This window comes from Rhineura floridana, chromosome 11, assembly GCF_030035675.1.
Source record: "Rhineura floridana isolate rRhiFlo1 chromosome 11, rRhiFlo1.hap2, whole genome shotgun sequence".
NCBI classification, from domain to species: Eukaryota; Metazoa; Chordata; class Lepidosauria; order Squamata; family Rhineuridae; genus Rhineura; species Rhineura floridana.
Window position 1 is genome coordinate 7,722,400 of NC_084490.1, and position 18,990 is coordinate 7,741,389.

The 18,990-nt window shown below is 42.2% G+C and overlaps 2 protein-coding genes across 2 annotated transcripts; one reads left to right on the forward strand and one right to left on the reverse strand.

Annotated features, from left to right (window-relative positions):
- The first annotated feature begins 3,419 nt into the window (after positions 1-3,419).
- On the forward strand, positions 3,420-4,361 carry LOC133366929 (olfactory receptor 6E1-like). The gene has a single exon (XM_061590480.1). The coding sequence runs from the start codon at positions 3,420-3,422 to the stop codon at positions 4,359-4,361; it is 942 nt and encodes a 313-aa protein (XP_061446464.1).
- Positions 4,362-11,944: 7,583 nt separating this feature from the next.
- Positions 11,945-12,898, reverse strand: LOC133366197 (olfactory receptor 6C74-like). Its single transcript, XM_061589024.1, has one exon. The coding sequence runs from the start codon at positions 12,896-12,898 to the stop codon at positions 11,945-11,947; it is 954 nt and encodes a 317-aa protein (XP_061445008.1).
- Positions 12,899-18,990: the final 6,092 nt, after the last annotated feature.

Here is an 18,990-nt window from a genome sequence, read left to right on the forward strand (position 1 = left end):
AGGAATTCACACTAGAATGCTGAAGAATTTTAAGGATTATTTTTTTAAAAAAATGAAAATTGCTGCAGCAATGTGGAAAACTGAATTTAAGATTGGAAAAGTGAGAAACTGAGAGAAACAAAACAGCAGATCCTTCCATCCCTAATGACAATACCAGTTCTCTTAACAGTCTCATTAAAAATGTGGAGTCACTACGATTATTTATTTTTGGTAACACTGGGAGAGTGTCTTTCTTTTTATTGTATTTCTTCTTTATTTATTTATTTATTGGCTGAAAAGCAAGAAAGCATTTCATTTACTATTTAATACTGTTTCACTATTCAATACTATTAGTACTGTTAAATTGACTAATATTAGAAGAAGAAAATAAATTTAGAAAGCACCCATTTTCTGTCTTACACGTATGGACTACATCTTTCTCTCTTTCGTACACTGCTGTACAACAGTTTAGCTTTCCTGATGATGAGCTCAGAGGTTTCATAGGAGTTCTCCCCAGAGCAACTGAACCACATAAAAAAATCTCCAGCATACATTGTGGTGAATCAAGAGACGTTCTGCTTACCAGTTTTGCTATGCTGTGCACAGTGGGGGTTTTGGTAGACATCATAAGATCTGCTCTTCTGATTTGGAGGTATGAGCAGTCAGAGGTTGGCAGATGGGTCCCATTATAGATGTGTTGGATGCAGAGACAGATAGTTCATTGAATCCCAGGCTTGGGAGAGAACCATGTGCCATCAAGTTTAATGCCCTTTTAAAAGGCAAGTCTATTCATGCATCAGCACCCATGCAACATGCATCATAGGAAGGTTCCTAGAGGATTCATGTAAGTATGTAGGTCACAGGTCTTCAAATGGTGGGTTATACTGTGACTAGTAGCATGATAATTTCTTTTGACTGTCTGTTCTTTGTTTAGATTGCTTTAAGAGAAGGAAAAGACTAGGAAAGAAAGGATGATTAAAGTATGAGGGTGCAAAAGGGGGAAAACAGCACAGTGAGTTTCATTATACAGAGGGTGGAAGATGAGTGCCGGACAGGGGTATCCTAAGACTTTTTGCTTACTGAAGAACAAGATGGTGCCCCCCATTCCCTGTACAGAAGTTGATGCGACTGGCAGGACCGTACCCTCCTGAGGGCAGCAAACTAGTTTAAGGGCACAGAGCAGGCTTCATGCCACACATGGCTCTATCTTCCAAAATCTTGCCATCACTCTGCATTCCCCTAGAATCTGCTGCCTTCTAAAGAAGAGCCCTACTGGGTCAGACCCAAAGACCCATCTAGTACAGCTTCGTCTTCTCACAGAGGCCAATGAGAGGACTATGTGAAGTCTGCAAGCAGGTTTGCCATAGTAGGGCCTTCCTAATGGTAGGACTGGCCCAGATTCTGAACCAGAGAAGACTGAGGATGCTGTGTTATTATTTATCATTGTTGTTATATGCCTTCAAGTTGATTATGACTTATGGCTACCCTATGAATCTTTTTTGGATATATTCATAGGGTTTTCATAATAAGAGGTATTCAGAGGTGGTGTACCATTTCCTTCTAAGCCTATGGCACCCGGTATTCCCAGGCGGTTTCTCATCCAAGTACTAACCAGGCCTGACCCTGCTTTGATTCTGAGATCATTCAAGGATGAGGAACGTGGGTTTCTTTAAAAAGAACCCTTGTTTTCAATAACTAGGATTCAGTAGCAAAGGATAAACAGGTTGCTATAGATATCTATAGAGAGCGCAAAATATCCTTGACATGACCCAATCAAAGAAAAACATTTTTTTTAAAGTTTTCCGTTGGTTTTAGTGACCCATTTAAATCACTCATGTTGAAATCATTGGGACAAAAATCAATCAATTTGGATAGAATGTGTCGATAGAATAAAATACTGAAAGTTGAAAGTAGATGACAACAGCAATGATGATAATAAGGAATTTGACTCATCATTCGTCTGGAACATTCAATTTAAAATGTTTTTTTTAAAAAAAAAAATCAGCATAGCAACTGCTTTGAAATACATTTATTTATTTTGGTCAAAGGCCAACACATATAAAATACAAAATACAAAACAATGTAAAATACAGCACGATAGTATAAAAACACTCAGACCCCAATATAGAAGCCTTGCTAAAATATTAACATATTATTTGATCAACAGTCTATGGCAGGTAAAGGCAGCTGCATAGAAACTGGCTACTTCAGCTATAACCTGGGAAATCTGATCAGACAAAATATATAATATATAAAATTCAATTTTCTGTAGAACTGAGGTGATAAAAATGAAGTAACCACTTTGTGTGGGGCAAGATCTAGGCACCTCTTTATCCTGACCTTTAATATTGGGTTTTTGTACTGCTATAAACCACTCTATAACCTGATGGTGAAGTAGTGAAGGGTGGGTGGTAATAGCAGTAGTAGCAGTGACAATAACTGTCATATAGGACAGGACAGGATCTTGCTGAGGTTGGTGGGGCATCCTAGAAATATGTCCAAGGTACAGTGATTCTGTGCCAGATATCCAGGAGATCATTACTGCTCAAAACAGAGTGTAAAAGGTTTCCTGATGTTAAGAAGGTTGGGGGGGAAACTGAAATACGGCACCATTTTTTGAAGTGACTCAAAGTGAATGGCAGTTAGTGTGATAGAACAAGTCATGAGAATGATCAGAGAGGTGAAGCAGACCTTACATTTAACTATCTTATCTCAGGGATACTTCTTGAGCATAGTTAAGGAGACTAACATTATTATTTGTACTATTAATATGGCAGTATCCATGTTTGCTGGTAGTGGACATGCTTAACAGTACCGACCGAGCAACAGCATTTGAGAAAGGGGGGGACATGGATCAACCGAGCAACAGCATTTGGGGGGGTGGAGATGCAGGTGTTGTAGTGGATAACTAATTAAGCAGGAGAAACACTTTTCATGTAGGATCCTCTGGCTCAGAAAGACCATTGACTCCAGATATTTATTTATTTATTTCATTTTATGGTCCCCATTGTCACCCACCCAACCACTGAACCTTGGGGATGTCGTTTATGAACAAATAAGCAATAAGAATGTATGAAGCGTGTGTGCACGCACGCACGCATGCACGCACACACACACACACAGAGGCAACTATGATTTTGGGAAGGGCCGTAGCTCAGTGATAGAGCATCTGCTTTGCATGCAAAAGGTCCTAGGATCAATGCCTCACATCTCCAGGTAAGATTGGGAGTGGTCCCTGTCTGAAGCTCTGAAGAGCCGCTGATAGCTAGTGTAGACAGCACTGAGACAGATGGACCAATGGTCTGATTCAGTATAAGGTAGATACCTATGTTTCTATAAACTCAGAAGCATCCATATACTTTGTGGGTTACTTAGTAGCACTCATCATGTCTTCTTTCACCGTATTTCTTGGACAGTTGTCATCCAGCTGGCCAGCAACCATGCACAACCAAACCACGGTGATGGAATTTATCCTTCTGGGTTTCACTGATGTTTGGGAGCTCCAGGTCGCCCTCTTTGTTACTCTCCTAATTACGTACCTCTTGACCATAACAGCGAATGTTCTCATCATCTCCATCACTTTGCTGGACCACCGTCTCCATAGCCCCATGTATTTCTTCCTCTGGAACTTTTCCCTCCTGGAAATAAGCTTCACCACTGTCATCATCCCCAAGATGCTGGGCAACCTTCTTTCAGCAAGGAAGACTATCTCAGTGACTGCTTGCTTCATCCAGTCCTTCTTCTATTTCCTCCTTGGCATAGCAGAGTTCTTTCTCCTGGCCGCCATGTCATTTGATCGGTATGTGGCCATCTGCAACCCACTCCGCTATACCATCATCATGAATAATAGGCTTTGTGTCCAGCTTGTGGTGAGCTGCTGGATGAGCAGTTTCTTCTTTGTCTTCCTAACAATGGTTGTCATCACACGCCTGCCATTCTGTGGTCCCAACGTCATAGACCATTTCTTCTGTGATAACTCACCCCTGCTCAAGTTGGCCTGTGCTGACACACAGCTCATCGAGTTGGTTGACTTCATTCTTGCAGTCATCATATTAATGGGCACTTTAGCCATCACCATCACCTCTTATGCCAATATTATCTACACTGTGTTTCACCTGCCATCTGCTAAGGAGCGACAGAAAGCCTTCTCCACATGTTCCTCCCATATCATTGTCATCACCATGTTCTATGGCAGTTGCATCTTTATGTACATGCGGCCTTTGCAAAGCAAAGGGATTGATCTTAACAAAGGGGTGGCTATTCTCAACACTGTGGTTACGCCATTGTTGAACCCTTTCATCTACAGCCTCAGGAACAAGCAAGTACAAGAAGTGCTACGTGATGCTCGAAGGATGATATTCACCAAGAAACTGAGGATATAACAGAGAACATTGACGTAATAAACCTTAAACAAAACTATGCAGGTAAGAAGCCAGCAGGGGGGTGGAGGCTTTCCAGTGTTTTGCACCACCTGCAGCATGTACGACTATCTGCCTGTTGGACAGAAGTCGTGGGTGTGCTCTCGGTGCAATGAGCTCCTGGGTCTCCGGGAACGACTTCATTTCCTTGAGGCCAAGGTGGCGGACCTGGAAAAGTGGAGAGAGGCAGAGAGGCCTTCAGGGACGTTATAGCTGTGTCCCACTCCAACGATGATAGCTCTCCTGCTATCATGCAGAACGATGGTCTCGGGGAAGGAGAGCATCCAGATGAGGAAGAGGGAAATGATCCCTTAGAAGGGACCCATTCCTTGGGGGATGAGCAGCTATCCTCTCGTGCCGAGGATATATCTCCAGGGGGTGGAGGGATCCTTGTAGTGGGTGATTCGATCATTAGGAACATAGACAGTGGGGTGTGTGATGGGCGTGTAGACCGCAAGGTGTTTTGCCTGCCTGGTTCGAAGGTTGCGGATATCACCCGTCATTTAGATAGTTTGGTAGACAGTGCTGGGGAGGAGTCAGTGGTCGTGGTGCACGTTGGCATCAACGACATGGGGAAATGCAGCCGTGAGGTCCTGGAAGCAAAATTTAGGTTGCTAGGTAGGATGCTGAAAGCCAGGACCTCCAAGGTGGCTTTCTCTGAAATGCTACCGGTTCCACGCGCAGGACCAGCCAGACAGGCCCAGCTTTGCAGTCTCAATGCGTGGATGAGACGATGGTGTCAGGTGGAAGGGTTTGGATTTGTTAGGCACTGGGGAACAGTTTGGGACAAGCCGGGCCTGTACAAAAGGGACGGGCTCCACTTGAACCAGAATGGAACCAGACTGCTGGCACTTAAAATTAAAAAGGTAGCAGAGCAGCTTTTAAACTGACTGAGGGGGGAAACCCGACAGGAGCTGAGGAAGGTCCGGTTCGGAATAAACCTCCCCCCTGGGATAAAAACCAAAGAAATGATGAAATTTTAAAAGGGGTAGGCCTAGAAGTAGGCATTGTGAGAGCAGGGGCACAGCATATAAATTCAGAAGAGCAAAATTACCACAGGCCAAACCACAAGTGCCAAAGACACTTGAAGAGAGACACTGCTTACAAGTGCCTGTACGCTAATGCTAGGAGCCTCCGAACCAAGATGGGAGAACTGGAGTGCTTGGTCTTAGAGGAAAGCATTGATATAGTGAGCATAACGGAGACCTGGTGGAATGGAGAAAACCAGTGGGATACGGTTATCCCTGGATATAAACTATATCGGAAGGACAGGGAAGGACGTATTGGTGGCGGAGTCGCTCTATACGTGAAAGAAGGCATTGAATCCAGCAAGCTCGAAACCCCAAAAGAGGCGGACTCCTCCACAGAATCGTTGTGGGTGGTGATACCCTGCCCCAGGAGGGACTTAATACTGGGAACGATCTATCGTCCCCCTGATCAAAATGCTCAGGGAGACCTTGAGATAAGATATGAAATTGAGGAAGCATCCAAACTAGGAAATGTGGTAGTAATGGGTGACTTCAACTACCCGGACATAGACTGGCCGCATATGTGTTCCAGTCATGACAAAGAAGCAAAGTTTCTAGATATTCTAAATTACTACTCCCTAGACCAGTTGGTCATGGAACCAACCAGAGGGACGGCAACCCTGGACTTAATCCTCAGTGGGGACCAGGACCTGGTGCGAGATGTAAGTGTCGTTGAACCAATTGGGAGCAGTGACCACAGTGCTATTAAATTAAACATACATGTAAATGGCCAATTGCCAAGAAAATCCAACACGGTCACATTTGACTTCAAAAGAGGAAACTTCACAATAATGAGGGGATTGGTTAAAAGAAAGCTGAAAAACAAAGTCCAGAGGGTCACATCACTCGAAAATGCTTGGAAGTTGTTTAAAAACACTATATTAGAAGCTCAACTGGAGTGCATACCGCAGATCAGAAAAGGTACCGCCGGGGCCAAGAAGATGCCAGCATGGTTAACGAGCAAAGTCAAGGAAGCTCTTAGAGGCAAAAAGTCTTCCTTCAGAAAATGGAAGTCTTGTCCGAACGAAGAAAATAAAAAAGGACACAAACTCTGGCAAAAGAAATGCAAGAAGACAATAAGGGATGCTAAAAAAGAATTTGAGGAGCACATTGCTAAGAACATAAAAACCAACAACAAAAAATTCTATGAATACATTCAAAGCAGGAGACCATCTAGGGAGACAATTGGACCCTTGGATGATAAGGGAGTCAAAGGTGTACTAAAGAACGATAAGGAGATTGCAGAGAAGCTAAATGAATTCTTTGCATCTGTCTTCACAGTGGAAGATATAGGGCAGATCCCTGAACCTGAACTAACATTTGCAGGAAGGGATTCTGAGGAACTGAGACAAATAGTGGTAACGAGAGAGGAAGTTCTAAGCTTAATGGACAATATAAAAACTGACAAATCACCGGGCCCGGATGGCATCCCCCCGAGAGTTCTCAAAGAACTCAAAGGTGAAATTGCTGATCTGCTAACTAAAATATGTAACTTGTCCCTCAGGTCCTCCTCCGTGCCCGAGGACTGGAAAGTGGCAAATGTAATGCCAATCTTCAAAAAGGGATCCAGAGGGGATCCTGGAAATTACAGGCCAGTTAGCTTAACTTCTGTCCCTGGAAAACTGGTAGAAAGTATTATTAAAGCTAGATTAACTAAGCACATAGAAGAACAAGCCTTGCTGAAGCAGAGCCAGCATGGCTTCTGCAAGGGAAAGTCCTGTCTCAGTAACCTATTAGAATTCTTTGAGAGTGTCAACAAGCATACAGATAGAGGTGATCCAGTGGACATAGTGTACTTAGACTTTCAAAAAGCATTTGACAAGGTACCTCACCAAAGACTTCTGAGGAAGCTTAGCAGTCATGGAATAAGAGGAAAGGTCCTCTTGTGGATAAGGAGTTGGTTAAGAAGCAGAAAGCAGAGAGTAGGAATAAACGGACAGTTCTCCCAATGGAGGGCTGTAGAAAGTGGAGTCCCTCAAGGATCGGTATTGGGACCTGTACTTTTCAACTTGTTCATTAATGACCTAGAATTAGGAGTGAGCAGTGAAGTGGCCAAGTTTGCTGACGACACTAAATTGTTCAGGGTTGTTAAAACAAAAAGGGATTGCGAAGAGCTCCAAAAAGACCTCTCCAAACTGAGTGAATGGGCGGAAAAATGGCAAATGCAATTCAATATAAACAAGTGTAAAATTATGCATATTGGAGCAAAAAATCTGAATTTCACATATACGCTCATGGGGTCTGAACTGGCGGTGACCGACCAGGAGAGAGACCTCGGGGTTGTAGTGGACAGCACAATTAAAATGTCGACCCAGTGTGTGGCAGCTGTGAAAAAGGCAAATTCCATGCTAGCGATAATTAGGAAAGGTATTGAAAATAAAACAGCCGATATCATAATGCCGTTGTATAAATCTATGGTGCGGCCGCATTTGGAATACTGTGTACAGTTCTGGTCGCCTCATCTCCGAAAGGATATTATCGAGTTGGAAAAGGTTCAGAAGAGGGCAACCAGAATGATCAAGGGGATGGAGCGACTCCCTTATGAGGAAAGGTTGCAGCATTTGGGGCTTTTCAGTTTAGAGAAAAGGCGGGTCAGAGGAGATATGATAGAAGTGTATAAAATTATGCATGGCATTGAGAAAGTGGATAGAGAAAAGTTCTTCTCCCTCTCTCATAATACTAGAACTCGTGGACATTCAAAGAAGCTGAATGTTGGAAGATTCAGGACAGACAAAAGGAAGTACTTCTTTACTCAGCGCATAGTTAAACTATGGAATTTGCTCCCACAAGATGCAGTAATAGTCACCAGCTTGGATGACTTTAAAAGAAGATTAGACCAATTCATGGAGGACAGGGCTATCAATGGCTACTAGCCATGATGGCTGTGCTCTGCCACCCTAGTCAGAGGCAGCATGCTTCTGAAAACCAGTTGCCGGAAGCTTCAGGAAGGGAGAGTGTTCTTGCACTCGGGTCCTGCTTGTGGGCTTCCCCCAGGCACCTGGTTGGCCACTGTGAGAACAGGATGCTGGACTAGAGGGGCCACTGGCCTGATCCAGCAGGCTCTTCTTATGTTCTTATGTTCTTAAGGTTCGGAGGAACAGTGAGAGTAGGCAGACACAAAAAGCGCTTGAAAGCATTTCTCTGGGGTTTAACTCCTTCATGAGTCAAGGCAGTCTTAATTTTCCATCAAATGATCACGGATGAAAACATAGCTATCCTTTAAATTTTTCACTTCTCTAAATCGAGTGATATAGTTCTCTGACTAAGCAATGTGTACGAAAATGCATATACAGTATTAGGGGGAAATGTGCAAAATAAAAGGTTGCATATATTAGTGAAAATAACATACAAAATACACTGTGTAGTTGCAAACGTGTATATTAAGAAAAATATGCTGATGAATTTTCACAAGGACCTTCAACAACAACAAAATCCCCTCAAATTTATCCAGAAATGTGAAGACGTGAATTAAAGACTGGAAAATAAGAAATTGAGAGAAACTGGAATTATTTCTGTCCACCTGGATGATCCTCAAGAGTTCTGGAACAATGTTCTATGGACAGATGAGTCAAAGAGGGAACTTTTTGGGTGACATGGGCCCCGCTATGTCTGGCAAAAACCAAACAGTGCATTCCACATGAAGAGCAGCATACCAAAGGTCAAGCATGGTGGTGGCAGTGTTATGGTTTGAGGATGCTTTGCTGCATCAGGACCTGGACAAATTGCAAAAATTGAAGGAACCATGAATTCTGCTTTGTATCAGAGAATTCTACAGGGGAATGTCAGCTGAAGCTGAAGCGCGGCTGGGTCATGCAGCGCAACAATGATCTGAAACACACAAGCAAGTCTGCATCAGAATGGTTGAGGAACAAGAAATTTAAAGTTTTGGAATGGCCTAGTCAAAGTCCAGATCTAAACCGCACTGAGATGTTGTGGCAGGACCTGAAAAGAGCAGTTCATGCTCGAAAACCCACAAATGTCACTGAGTTAAAGCAGTGCTGCATGGAAGGGTGAGCCAAAATTCTACCACAGCACTGTGAGAGACTGAGCAAGAACTACAGGAAGCGTTTGGTTGCAGTCATTGCTGCTAAAGGTGACGTAACCAGGTTTTGAGTCTAAGGGAGCAATTACTTTTTCACACAGGGGCATTGGGTGTTGCTTAACTTTATTTAATAAATAAATGAAATAAGTATCAACATTTTGTGTTGTTTGTTCACTCAGGTTCCCTTTTCCCTAATATTTGGTTTGGTTCAAGATCTGATAACATTCAGTGCCAAAAATATGCAACCACACAGAAAATCAGACAGGGGCAAATATATTTTCACGGTACTGTATGAGACCTTTTTACCTGGTGTCCTACTCCTTCAGCCCCATATTTCGTTGCATGACCCACCCTAACCCAGAGCAATCAGGGACAGTCTTGATCCAACTTGGCCCAAGTCTAGATCCCCTCAAATCGATTCAGGATTCAGCTGAATTTGTTGCACAGCTCCATGTTCTGGGAACGGCAAAAGTTGAAAAGAGTTGTCAAGCATCCTAGCAGGTCACAATCCACAATATTCCGCTTGGTGAGTCATGCTTGAGTCTGATAGAGTAAGACCCTAAAAAACACCAGAAAAGAAGGTGCGCAAACAATGTGCATGATATGGAGCATGTTCAAAATGGTGCCTATCATGCCTCCACCCTCCAGGTTTGAGGGACCTTTGTTGAGCAGGTGGGAGGGATGGCAGAAGCCTGGGGCTGGGTGGGTTGGGGGAGGAATTAGAAATCTATTGGGATTACACCGAAAAAAAAAAAGCTTAATCCTGATTGAGGGGAGGAATGACTCCGCATATCCCAAACTATGATGGGGAAGAAATTTGGTTCAGTATGTGTTTCAAGGAAAACCTTCCTGATTTACACTTCCAGAAACAATATGCAAACCAAAAGGAGATATCCTTTGAAATCAGTGGGGGCTGGGGGCTCCATGTCAGTAAGGCGGTGGAATCCGCTCTGGGTTTTAGCCTGAGCTTTCTAGGAAATGTCCAAGGTGCTGAAGCTGCTACTGTTTGAAATTTGTTTATTTATTATATTAATATCCTGCCCTTCCTCTCAGTAGGAGCCCAGGGAAGCAAACAAAAGCACTAAAAACACGCTAAAACATCATAAAAACAGAGTTTAAAATATGTTAGAACAAAACATCCTTAAAAACATATTAATTTTTTTTAAAAAAAGCTATTTTGAAAAAGCTTTAAAAACATCTTTTTTTACAAAAACTTTAAGAACATAATAAAAAGCAATTATAACAGAGATACAGACTGGGATAGGTCTCTACTTAAAAGGCTTGTTGAAAGACGCAGGTCTTCAGCGGGTGCCGAAAGGATAAGAGAGATGCCCCCTGTCTAATATTTAAGGGGAGGGGATTCCAAAGGGGAGGTGTCACTACACTAAAGGTCAGTTTCCTATGTTGTGTGGAACAAACCTTCTGATAAGATCTGCAGGAGGCCCTCACCTGCAGAGCGTAGTGATCAACTGGGTATATAAGGGGTAAGATGGTCTTTTAGGTATCTTGGTCCCAACCTGTATAGGGTTTGTATACCATATCCAGCACCTTGAACTTAATTCACACTTCTTTGAATTTTATAATGCATTTAGTTCTCCTACCAAATCATGTGATTGCAAAAATGCATGTAAAAGGGAAAGTGCACATAAAAATGCATGTATTAGAGAAAGCAAGGAGAGCCAGTGTGGTGTAGTGGTTAAGGTGTTGGACTACGACTTGGGAGACCAGGGTTCGAATCCTCACATGGCCATGAAGCTCAGTGGGTGACCTTGGGCCAGTCACTGTCTCTCAGAATCATGAAAACCCTATTCAGAGGGTCGCCATAATCGGAATCGACTTGAAGGCAGTACATAAAAAATAAAGTGAAAGCTGCTTAAAAAAAAGATGCATGTTATACAAAATTTGCATACAAAATGTGTATATTGCAACCTGATGTGGAAATGTGGAGAACTGAACTTAAGACGGGGGGGGGGGAGAGAAACGGAGAGAAACCAAAACTGACAGTTTCACCCATTCCTGTTCTGCATCAATGACAATCACACTTCAGGGGAATTAATCAGTCACTGCTATCCAGCCCATTCTGCAACTTAAGTGTTCTTGCCCCTGATACCTTGCCTCAAGGTTTTATCCTTGGTAATCTTATCTCTAATCATGTCTAATCACCTTCAATGCATTTGCCACCACCACCGGATGAGTCAGTTTGCCAACTTTGACTTTCCTGCTTGAGTAGTCTTTGCTAAGGGCAAGTACGGTCTATGTTATTGAAAGGCACTTGACCTTCTTACACAGAATATTCTTTATTCATTATCCTGTTTCCTACAACTGGCACTCTATTGATAGCAGCCTTTTATACTCTTGACACCAAAACCGATTTGGATCTTATTTTATGTAAGACATATGTCCATACAGAATCCGCCTGCAGTTGATATTCATTCAACAATACTTCATGTTGGAGCTGATGTTAGTCCTATCTTCAATCACCTTGGGCTCTTACAAAACACAACACTCTGTCTGAATCCAGCTCTCAGGGCATCCTGGAACTGTTTATTCCTCAGGCAGTAAATGTATGGATTCAGAAGAGGAGACACAACAGTGTTCAGAAGAGCCACTCCTTTGCTGAAGTCTAACTCGCTTGTGCCTTTTGGTTTTACATACATGAAAATGCAACTGCCGTAAGAGATGGAGATCACTATGAAGTGAGAAGCACAAGTAGAGAAAGCCTTCTGCCTCCCTGCGGTTGATGGAATGCAGATGATGGTGGAAATAATATTAATGAACGACACAACATTTACGGCCAAGGGACCAAATATACAAAGTGTTACAATGAGGAGAAACATGAGCTCGAGAACACTTGTGTCCATACATGCCAGTTTAATCAGAGGTCCAATGTCACAGAAAAAATGGTCTATGGCATTTGGGCCACAAAAGGACAACTGAAATAATGCAAGTGTTGGAGCCATCATGAGCAAAATTCCCCCAGCCCAAGAGCTGAGCACCAGCAATGAGCAGGTACGACTATTCATTATGGTTGCATAATGAAGAGGGTTGCAGATGGCCACATATCTGTCGATGGACATAACCGCCAGCAGAAGGGACTCTGTGGCTCCAAGAACCAGGTATAGATACACCTGCATGAAGCAAGCAAGTACAGAAATATTCTTCTGCCCCACAGCTAGGTTGGCCAAAGCTTTGGGAATGACAGTGGTGGTGAACCCAACCTCCAAGACTGCAAAGTGTCGAAGGAAGAAATACATTGGGGTGTAGAGCTTGGGATTCAACAGTGTGATCATAATAATCACCATGTTCCCCAATATTGTCAAAAGATACGTGCCAAACAAGATGGTAAAAAGCAAGATTTCAACTCGCCGGTTGTCCGTAAAGTCCCAAAGTATGAATTCTGTCACGAGGGTTCTGTTCTCCATTGCTGGCATATTCCTAAATGAATTGTGAAGAGAAATCAAGAGTTAGAATTCAGTGTTGGTAAGGCATATTAAATAAATGTTGCTATTCAATGTTGATTATTATTATTTTTTAATTGCCATCAGTCAGCAGGACCTTTGCTAGGAGATGTAATCGGTGATTTGCTGGGACAGCCTTTGGCCATCTCTTTGATTCCTTCTCTGGCCCAGTTGCCAAAGGACACCCATGCTCACTTGTTAGCTCTTCGTACCTAGTTACCAGAGCTGAGCCGTGTCTGTCTGCACTGCTGCCCTCTCCCAGATCACAACCTCTGATGCTGTTTCTCAGTTAGATTAGCAGTATCAAAATACTGCTGTTCTCTTGTTGTTTGTTGTTATGTGCCTTCAAGTTGATCACAAGTTATGGCGACCCTATGAATCAGCGACCTCCAATAGCATCTGTTGTGAACCTTTTAAGGTTCAGACCTTTTAAGTTCAGGTCTGTGGCTTCCTTTATGGAATCAGTCCATCTCTTGTTTGGTCTTCCTCTTTTTCTAGTCCCTTTTGTTTTTCCCAGGATTTCTCTTATGTCATCTAATTTTGCTACGTTTTGTCCCTTCTTGTCTAGTTTGATAGCAAAATTAGGGATGTGCTAGAATTCCACTCAATTCAGGTTTGGCACTGAATTTTATATTAATTCACTTATTCTCTATCATCGTGGATTGGATTTTTATGTAGTGATTTTCCGTGGCTATTTCTGAAAAGTTTTTTTTAAAAAAAAGATCTACCTCTAACTGGGAGGAAAGGTGGTATATAAATCTAACAAATAAATAAATGAAATATTGATAGTAAGAACAATAATTGTATCAATATTGCCTTGCATGGTAAAAGCAGTGGCTAGTGGGCAAAGAATGAACTCGAATAGATACTGTTAGGACAACCAAATGCTTTCGAAACGGCACCGGCCAATGGATCTCACCCAAAGGCAAAATACACAGCGTGGATACAGGAATGCCACTTTTAACAATGTTGCAGATTGTACTTCACAATCAGATCCCAAGTGGAACACCGGACATTTTATGCATGGCAATTTTCTATGTGGGAACTGATGGTGGAGTACAAGGTGGGCAGCACAGGTTTTAAGCCACCTCCCAAAAGGCAGTCCTTAGCAAAATACATACCGCTTGCACTCCACATCAACCAGAAGACATTCATATTTTTTCTACTTTCCAGATGTTTTGCATGCATATCCTTCCTTCTTCAGAATAAAAACAAGCTCTTAGAACCTGTGGACCAGAACCAATCAAGTAACTTACAATAAGTTTAAAGAAGCACTTTAGGGATTTGCCCTATCAAGTCATACATTTCTCCATCTAACCCACTACTTTCAACTCTGAAGGGCCATAGCTCTCCAAGGTCCCAGAGTGAGGTCTTTCCCCTCACCCGCTACCCGGTCCTTTTAGATGGAGATATTAGTGATTTTGGAAATGCTAGTGATTGAACCTAGGGCATTCTGAAGGAAACCAGGTGAATTCACGTGGACTTACACATGGATTGGAACCCCTTTATCAGTCAGAGTGCACATCTCCAAATTTTGCAATACAGCTTCGGTTCAAATGTTGCATGCTAAAAGTGCATATTTTGCTTGGGAAATGCACACAAAAATGTGTCGCTGTTAAGTTGCATCCAGTGACAACATCCTGTTAGTGCAAGGATATCTGCTGGCACAGCAGGACTTCCTCTGCCCCTCCTCTCCCTGGACCTGCCCAAATTGGCTACAGAGCATGAGCAGAACCCCCAGAAGAGATATGGAGAGGCATGGGGGTGCAGAGTGGAGAGGGAGAGGAAGTCTTGGTGTGCAGGCAGAAGTCCTTGCACTAATAGGATGACTTTGTTGAATGTAATCCATTGTTGTTATTTCTCATACCCATCCCTCCTTCTCACACGAGCCCATGGAGGGTAGCAACTAAAAAAAGCAACAAAAAAGCAAATTTAAAACTACAGTACAAAATAAAATACTATATATAATATCCAGTAAAATATTATATATAATATCCAGTAAAATACTATATATAATATCCACTAAAATACTATATATAATATCTATATATAACGCTATTACAAATTCAAAGAGAGAAACTCCATGTTTGTCATCAGCGAATGGCCATTTCCACCTGCCTTGCCCCACCCTTCAGACCTGAGAACCTTCATAAGGGAGCTACTTTCAAAAGAGAGGCTCTGCATTTGTCATTAGGGGATGGCTATTTTGGGAGGAGTGTAAGAAGAGATTGCCAGCCACCAATATAATCAAATTTGGAGTTACTTTAGGTTATGAAGTTACTGGATATTTTTATCTGAGCTTTCTTGGTGAGCTTTATGCTCATTTAAATTTTTATGTATACTAAATTAAGTTTGTTTTTAGTGTGGTAGTGATACTGTACTTTCTATTATGTCCTGTTCCCATACTACTGTATTTAGACTGTCTGTTGCTGATGGGCACAGGTGCATTTGTAGACAATGTGGTATATAAATAAATAGACTATGTTTTATTCCATTTATATCCCACCTTTCCTGAAAGGAGCTCAAGGAGATATACATGGTTCTCCCTCATTTTATCCTCACAACAACCCTAAGAGGTAGGTTAGGCAAAGAGAAGATGACTGGTCCGAGGTCACCCAGTGAGCTTTGTGGCTGAGTGGGGATTCAAACCGTGGTCTCCCAGCTTCTAGTCAAACCCCTTAACCGCTACACCAGGGGTTCATAGACTGTGGTCCGCAGACCACTGGTGGTCCATGACCTTCATTGAGGTGGTCTGCTATGTGTCGGTGCATTTGTGGCACAGCACATTACAATTGCTACAACAAGTAGGAAAATACTATTAAGTGGTCCGCCAAGACCCTCAGCCATTTTCAAGTAGTCTATGGGGGGGGACCATGGGAACCACTTCACTGCCTTATGCTGACTGTAGCCCCAGCATGGAATTTTGGACAGAAAGACACAGAAAAACACAGAGAAATGTGTACAATTTTAATTGAAATGTTTTTGTCTTTTTTAAAAAAAGAACCCAGAAAATGGGATGATTAAGCACATGCAGAGCCCACACGGGATGGAAATAGGCTCATCTATCCTTAAGTGGAATCTTCTGCATGCAACGCATGCGCTCTACCACAGATCTATGACCCCCTCTCAGGTCCAGTGATGGAGACCATCTCTTTCTGCCAGAGCAAACCAAAAGGATATAACTTTCCATGTCCTCAATGCTTTCTAAAATATTTTTTCCCTTCCTTACCTCACAAACAAGAAACTTCTGCAATTTTATTGCATTCATTTCTTCACCTCTTTGCACCAGGAGTCAAATATAGAAGCATCCTCTGATAAGCAATGGTCCACATTCAGGTCCTTAATCAGAAAGAGATATTCATTCTTCGCTTCTTAGAGGCAGCCTCTCACAGGCAATGGTGCACGTTCTTGTGTCTAAGCAAGCCTTTAACACAATGGATATTAGCTCTTAATTCCTTAGGATACACCAGGGACTTAAGCTTTGCTTCCCGGGGGAGCAGGACACCAACTGATCATCTGATGCAAGAGGCTCACCTCATACTATAGCAAAGTGATCCGTAAGGGTCATGGCTCATATAGGTGGCTTCCACGTGGCTGGTAGCTATCCTGGGATCCAGAGGTGAAATCAGATTGCTCCCTACCCCACCCCCAACTTTCTTCTGTGATATCGAATATTGACTGAATATTAACTTAATAATTATTTGTTTATTACATATCTATTCCAACAGGTGGAGAGGTAGTGACTGGCCCAAGGGCATCCAGTGAGTTTCATGACTGAGTGAGGATTTGAACCCTGATCCCCTAAGTCCTAGTCTGACACTCTAACCAGTGCATTACACCTTACACTATGCCTGCACTGTATATCCAATGAATTGCTTTGAATATCTGGTATTTGTCAGCATTCTGGGCTCCTTCTGGGAGGAAGGGGGGATAATTTTTTATAAATAACATCAAAAATATTTGTTAACAGCCATCTGAACAGTAATTAATATTGGTATCTCACAACAGGCCATAAGGCGGGGTATAAAATTAATAAATAAATAAATGTCATTTCCTGTTTAATGCCCACAAAATGCTCATTATGACATTTCCTATATAGTGCTCACAAAAATTAAAATACTGAAAAGGTATCATTCTTTTAATTACTCCAAATTTGAATTTTTGTGGGGAATTCTGTCAGTTTTAAATATTTTATGCATTCCTTTCAGCTTCATTTCATTTCCTCCTGCTCGTCCTCTTCAGTTTTTTACAATAGCTCAGTTTCCCTCAACAAGATATCCCCAAAAGAGACAACACAGAATGCTGTTAGGCAGCTCACTTAAGACAATTCTTTCTGCAAGTTGTTGAGCTTGACAGTAAACTGGGACTGAACATCCTGGGTGATGTACATTGATGTCTTCACCCTGAGTGTGTCTGGGGCAGGGATGAGGGTCCTGTAACCCTCCGAATGTTGTTCCTATCATCCCTAACCATTGATCATGCTGACTGAGGGATGAAGGGAGTTGGGGTCCAAAACCATTTGAAGTTGTAGGACATCATTTTTGCCAGCAGAAGGACCCAGGTTCCATCTCCAGGTGGGGGTGGGAGAGACCTTTGTTGAACAGGTGGGAGGGATGGCAGAAGCCTGGGGCTGGGTGGGTTGGGGGAGGAATTAGAAATCAATTGGGATTACACTGGAAACAACCAAGCTTAATCCTGATTGAGGGGAGGAATGACTCCGCATATCCCAAACTATAATGGGGAAGAAATTTGGTTCAGTATGTGTTTCAAGGAAAACCTTCCTGATTTACACTTCCAGAAACAATATGCAAACCAAAAGGAGATATCCTTTGAAATCAGTGGGGGCTGGGGGCTCCATGTCAGTAAGGCGGTGGAATCCGCTCTGGGTTTAAGCCTGAGCTTTCAAGGAAATGTCCAAGGTGCTGAAGCTGCTACTGTTTGAAATTTGTTTATTTATTATATTAATATCCTGCCCTTCCTCTCAGTAGGAGCTCAGGGCGGCAAATTAAGACACTCTAAAACATCATAAAACACACTTTATAATATATTTCCAACAAAATATCCTTTAAAAAATATCAAAACAAAACATCTTTTTTAAAAAAAGCTTTAAAACCATCTTTTTACAAAAAAACTTTAAAAACCTATTAAAAAGAAATTCCGTCACAGACACAGACTAGGTTAAGGTTTCTACTTAAAAGCTTTATTGGAAGACGAAGGTTCTTCAAGCTTCTGCCAAGAGGATAACAGAGATGGTGCCTGTCTAAAATTTAAGGGGAGGGGTTCCAAAGGGGAGGTGCCACTACATTAAAGGTCAGCTTCCTATGTTGTGCGGAACGGACTTCCTGATGTGACGGTTTCTGCAGGAGGCCCTCACCTGCAGAGTGCAGTGATCAACTGGGTATATAACGGATAAGACGGTATTTCAGGTATCCTGGTTCCAACCTGTATACAATTTTGTATACCATATCCAGCGCCTGGAACTTAATTCACACTTCCTTGAATTTTACAATGCATTTAGTTCTCCAACCAAATCATGTGATTGCAAAATTGCACATTCAAGAGAAAATGTGCATAAAGATGCATGTGTTAGTAAAAGTTCCCAAAAAATAAAAAGATACATGTTAGACAAAATGTGCATTCAAAAATGTGTGTATTGCAATCTGATGTGGAAATGTGGATGACTGAATTTAAGACTGGAAAAATAAGACACTGAGAGAAACCAAAGCTGACAAATTCACCCATTCCTGTTCTGCATCAATGCCAATCGTACCTCAGGGCATTTCACCAGTCACTGCTTTGAAATATCCAGCCCATTCTATGAGTTAAGAGTTCTTGCCCCTGATAATCTTAGCTCTAACCATGTCTAATCACCTTCAGTGTATTTGCCACCACCACCGAATGAGTCAGTTTGCCAACTTTGACTTTCTTGCTTGAGTTGTCTTTGCTAAGGGCAAGTATGGTCTACGTTATTGAATAGCACTTGACATTCTTACACAAAATGCTCTTTGCTTGTTATCCCGTTTTGTACAGCTGGCACTCTGCTAACAGCCTTTTATACTCTTTGA

Excerpts from the sequence above, each read along its gene's own strand:
- LOC133366929 (XM_061590480.1), top strand. The coding sequence starts at position 3,420 with ATGCACAACCAAACCACGGTGATGGAATTTATCCTTCTGGGTTTCACT.
- LOC133366197 (XM_061589024.1), bottom strand. The coding sequence starts at position 12,898 with ATGCCAGCAATGGAGAACAGAACCCTCGTGACAGAATTCATACTTTGG.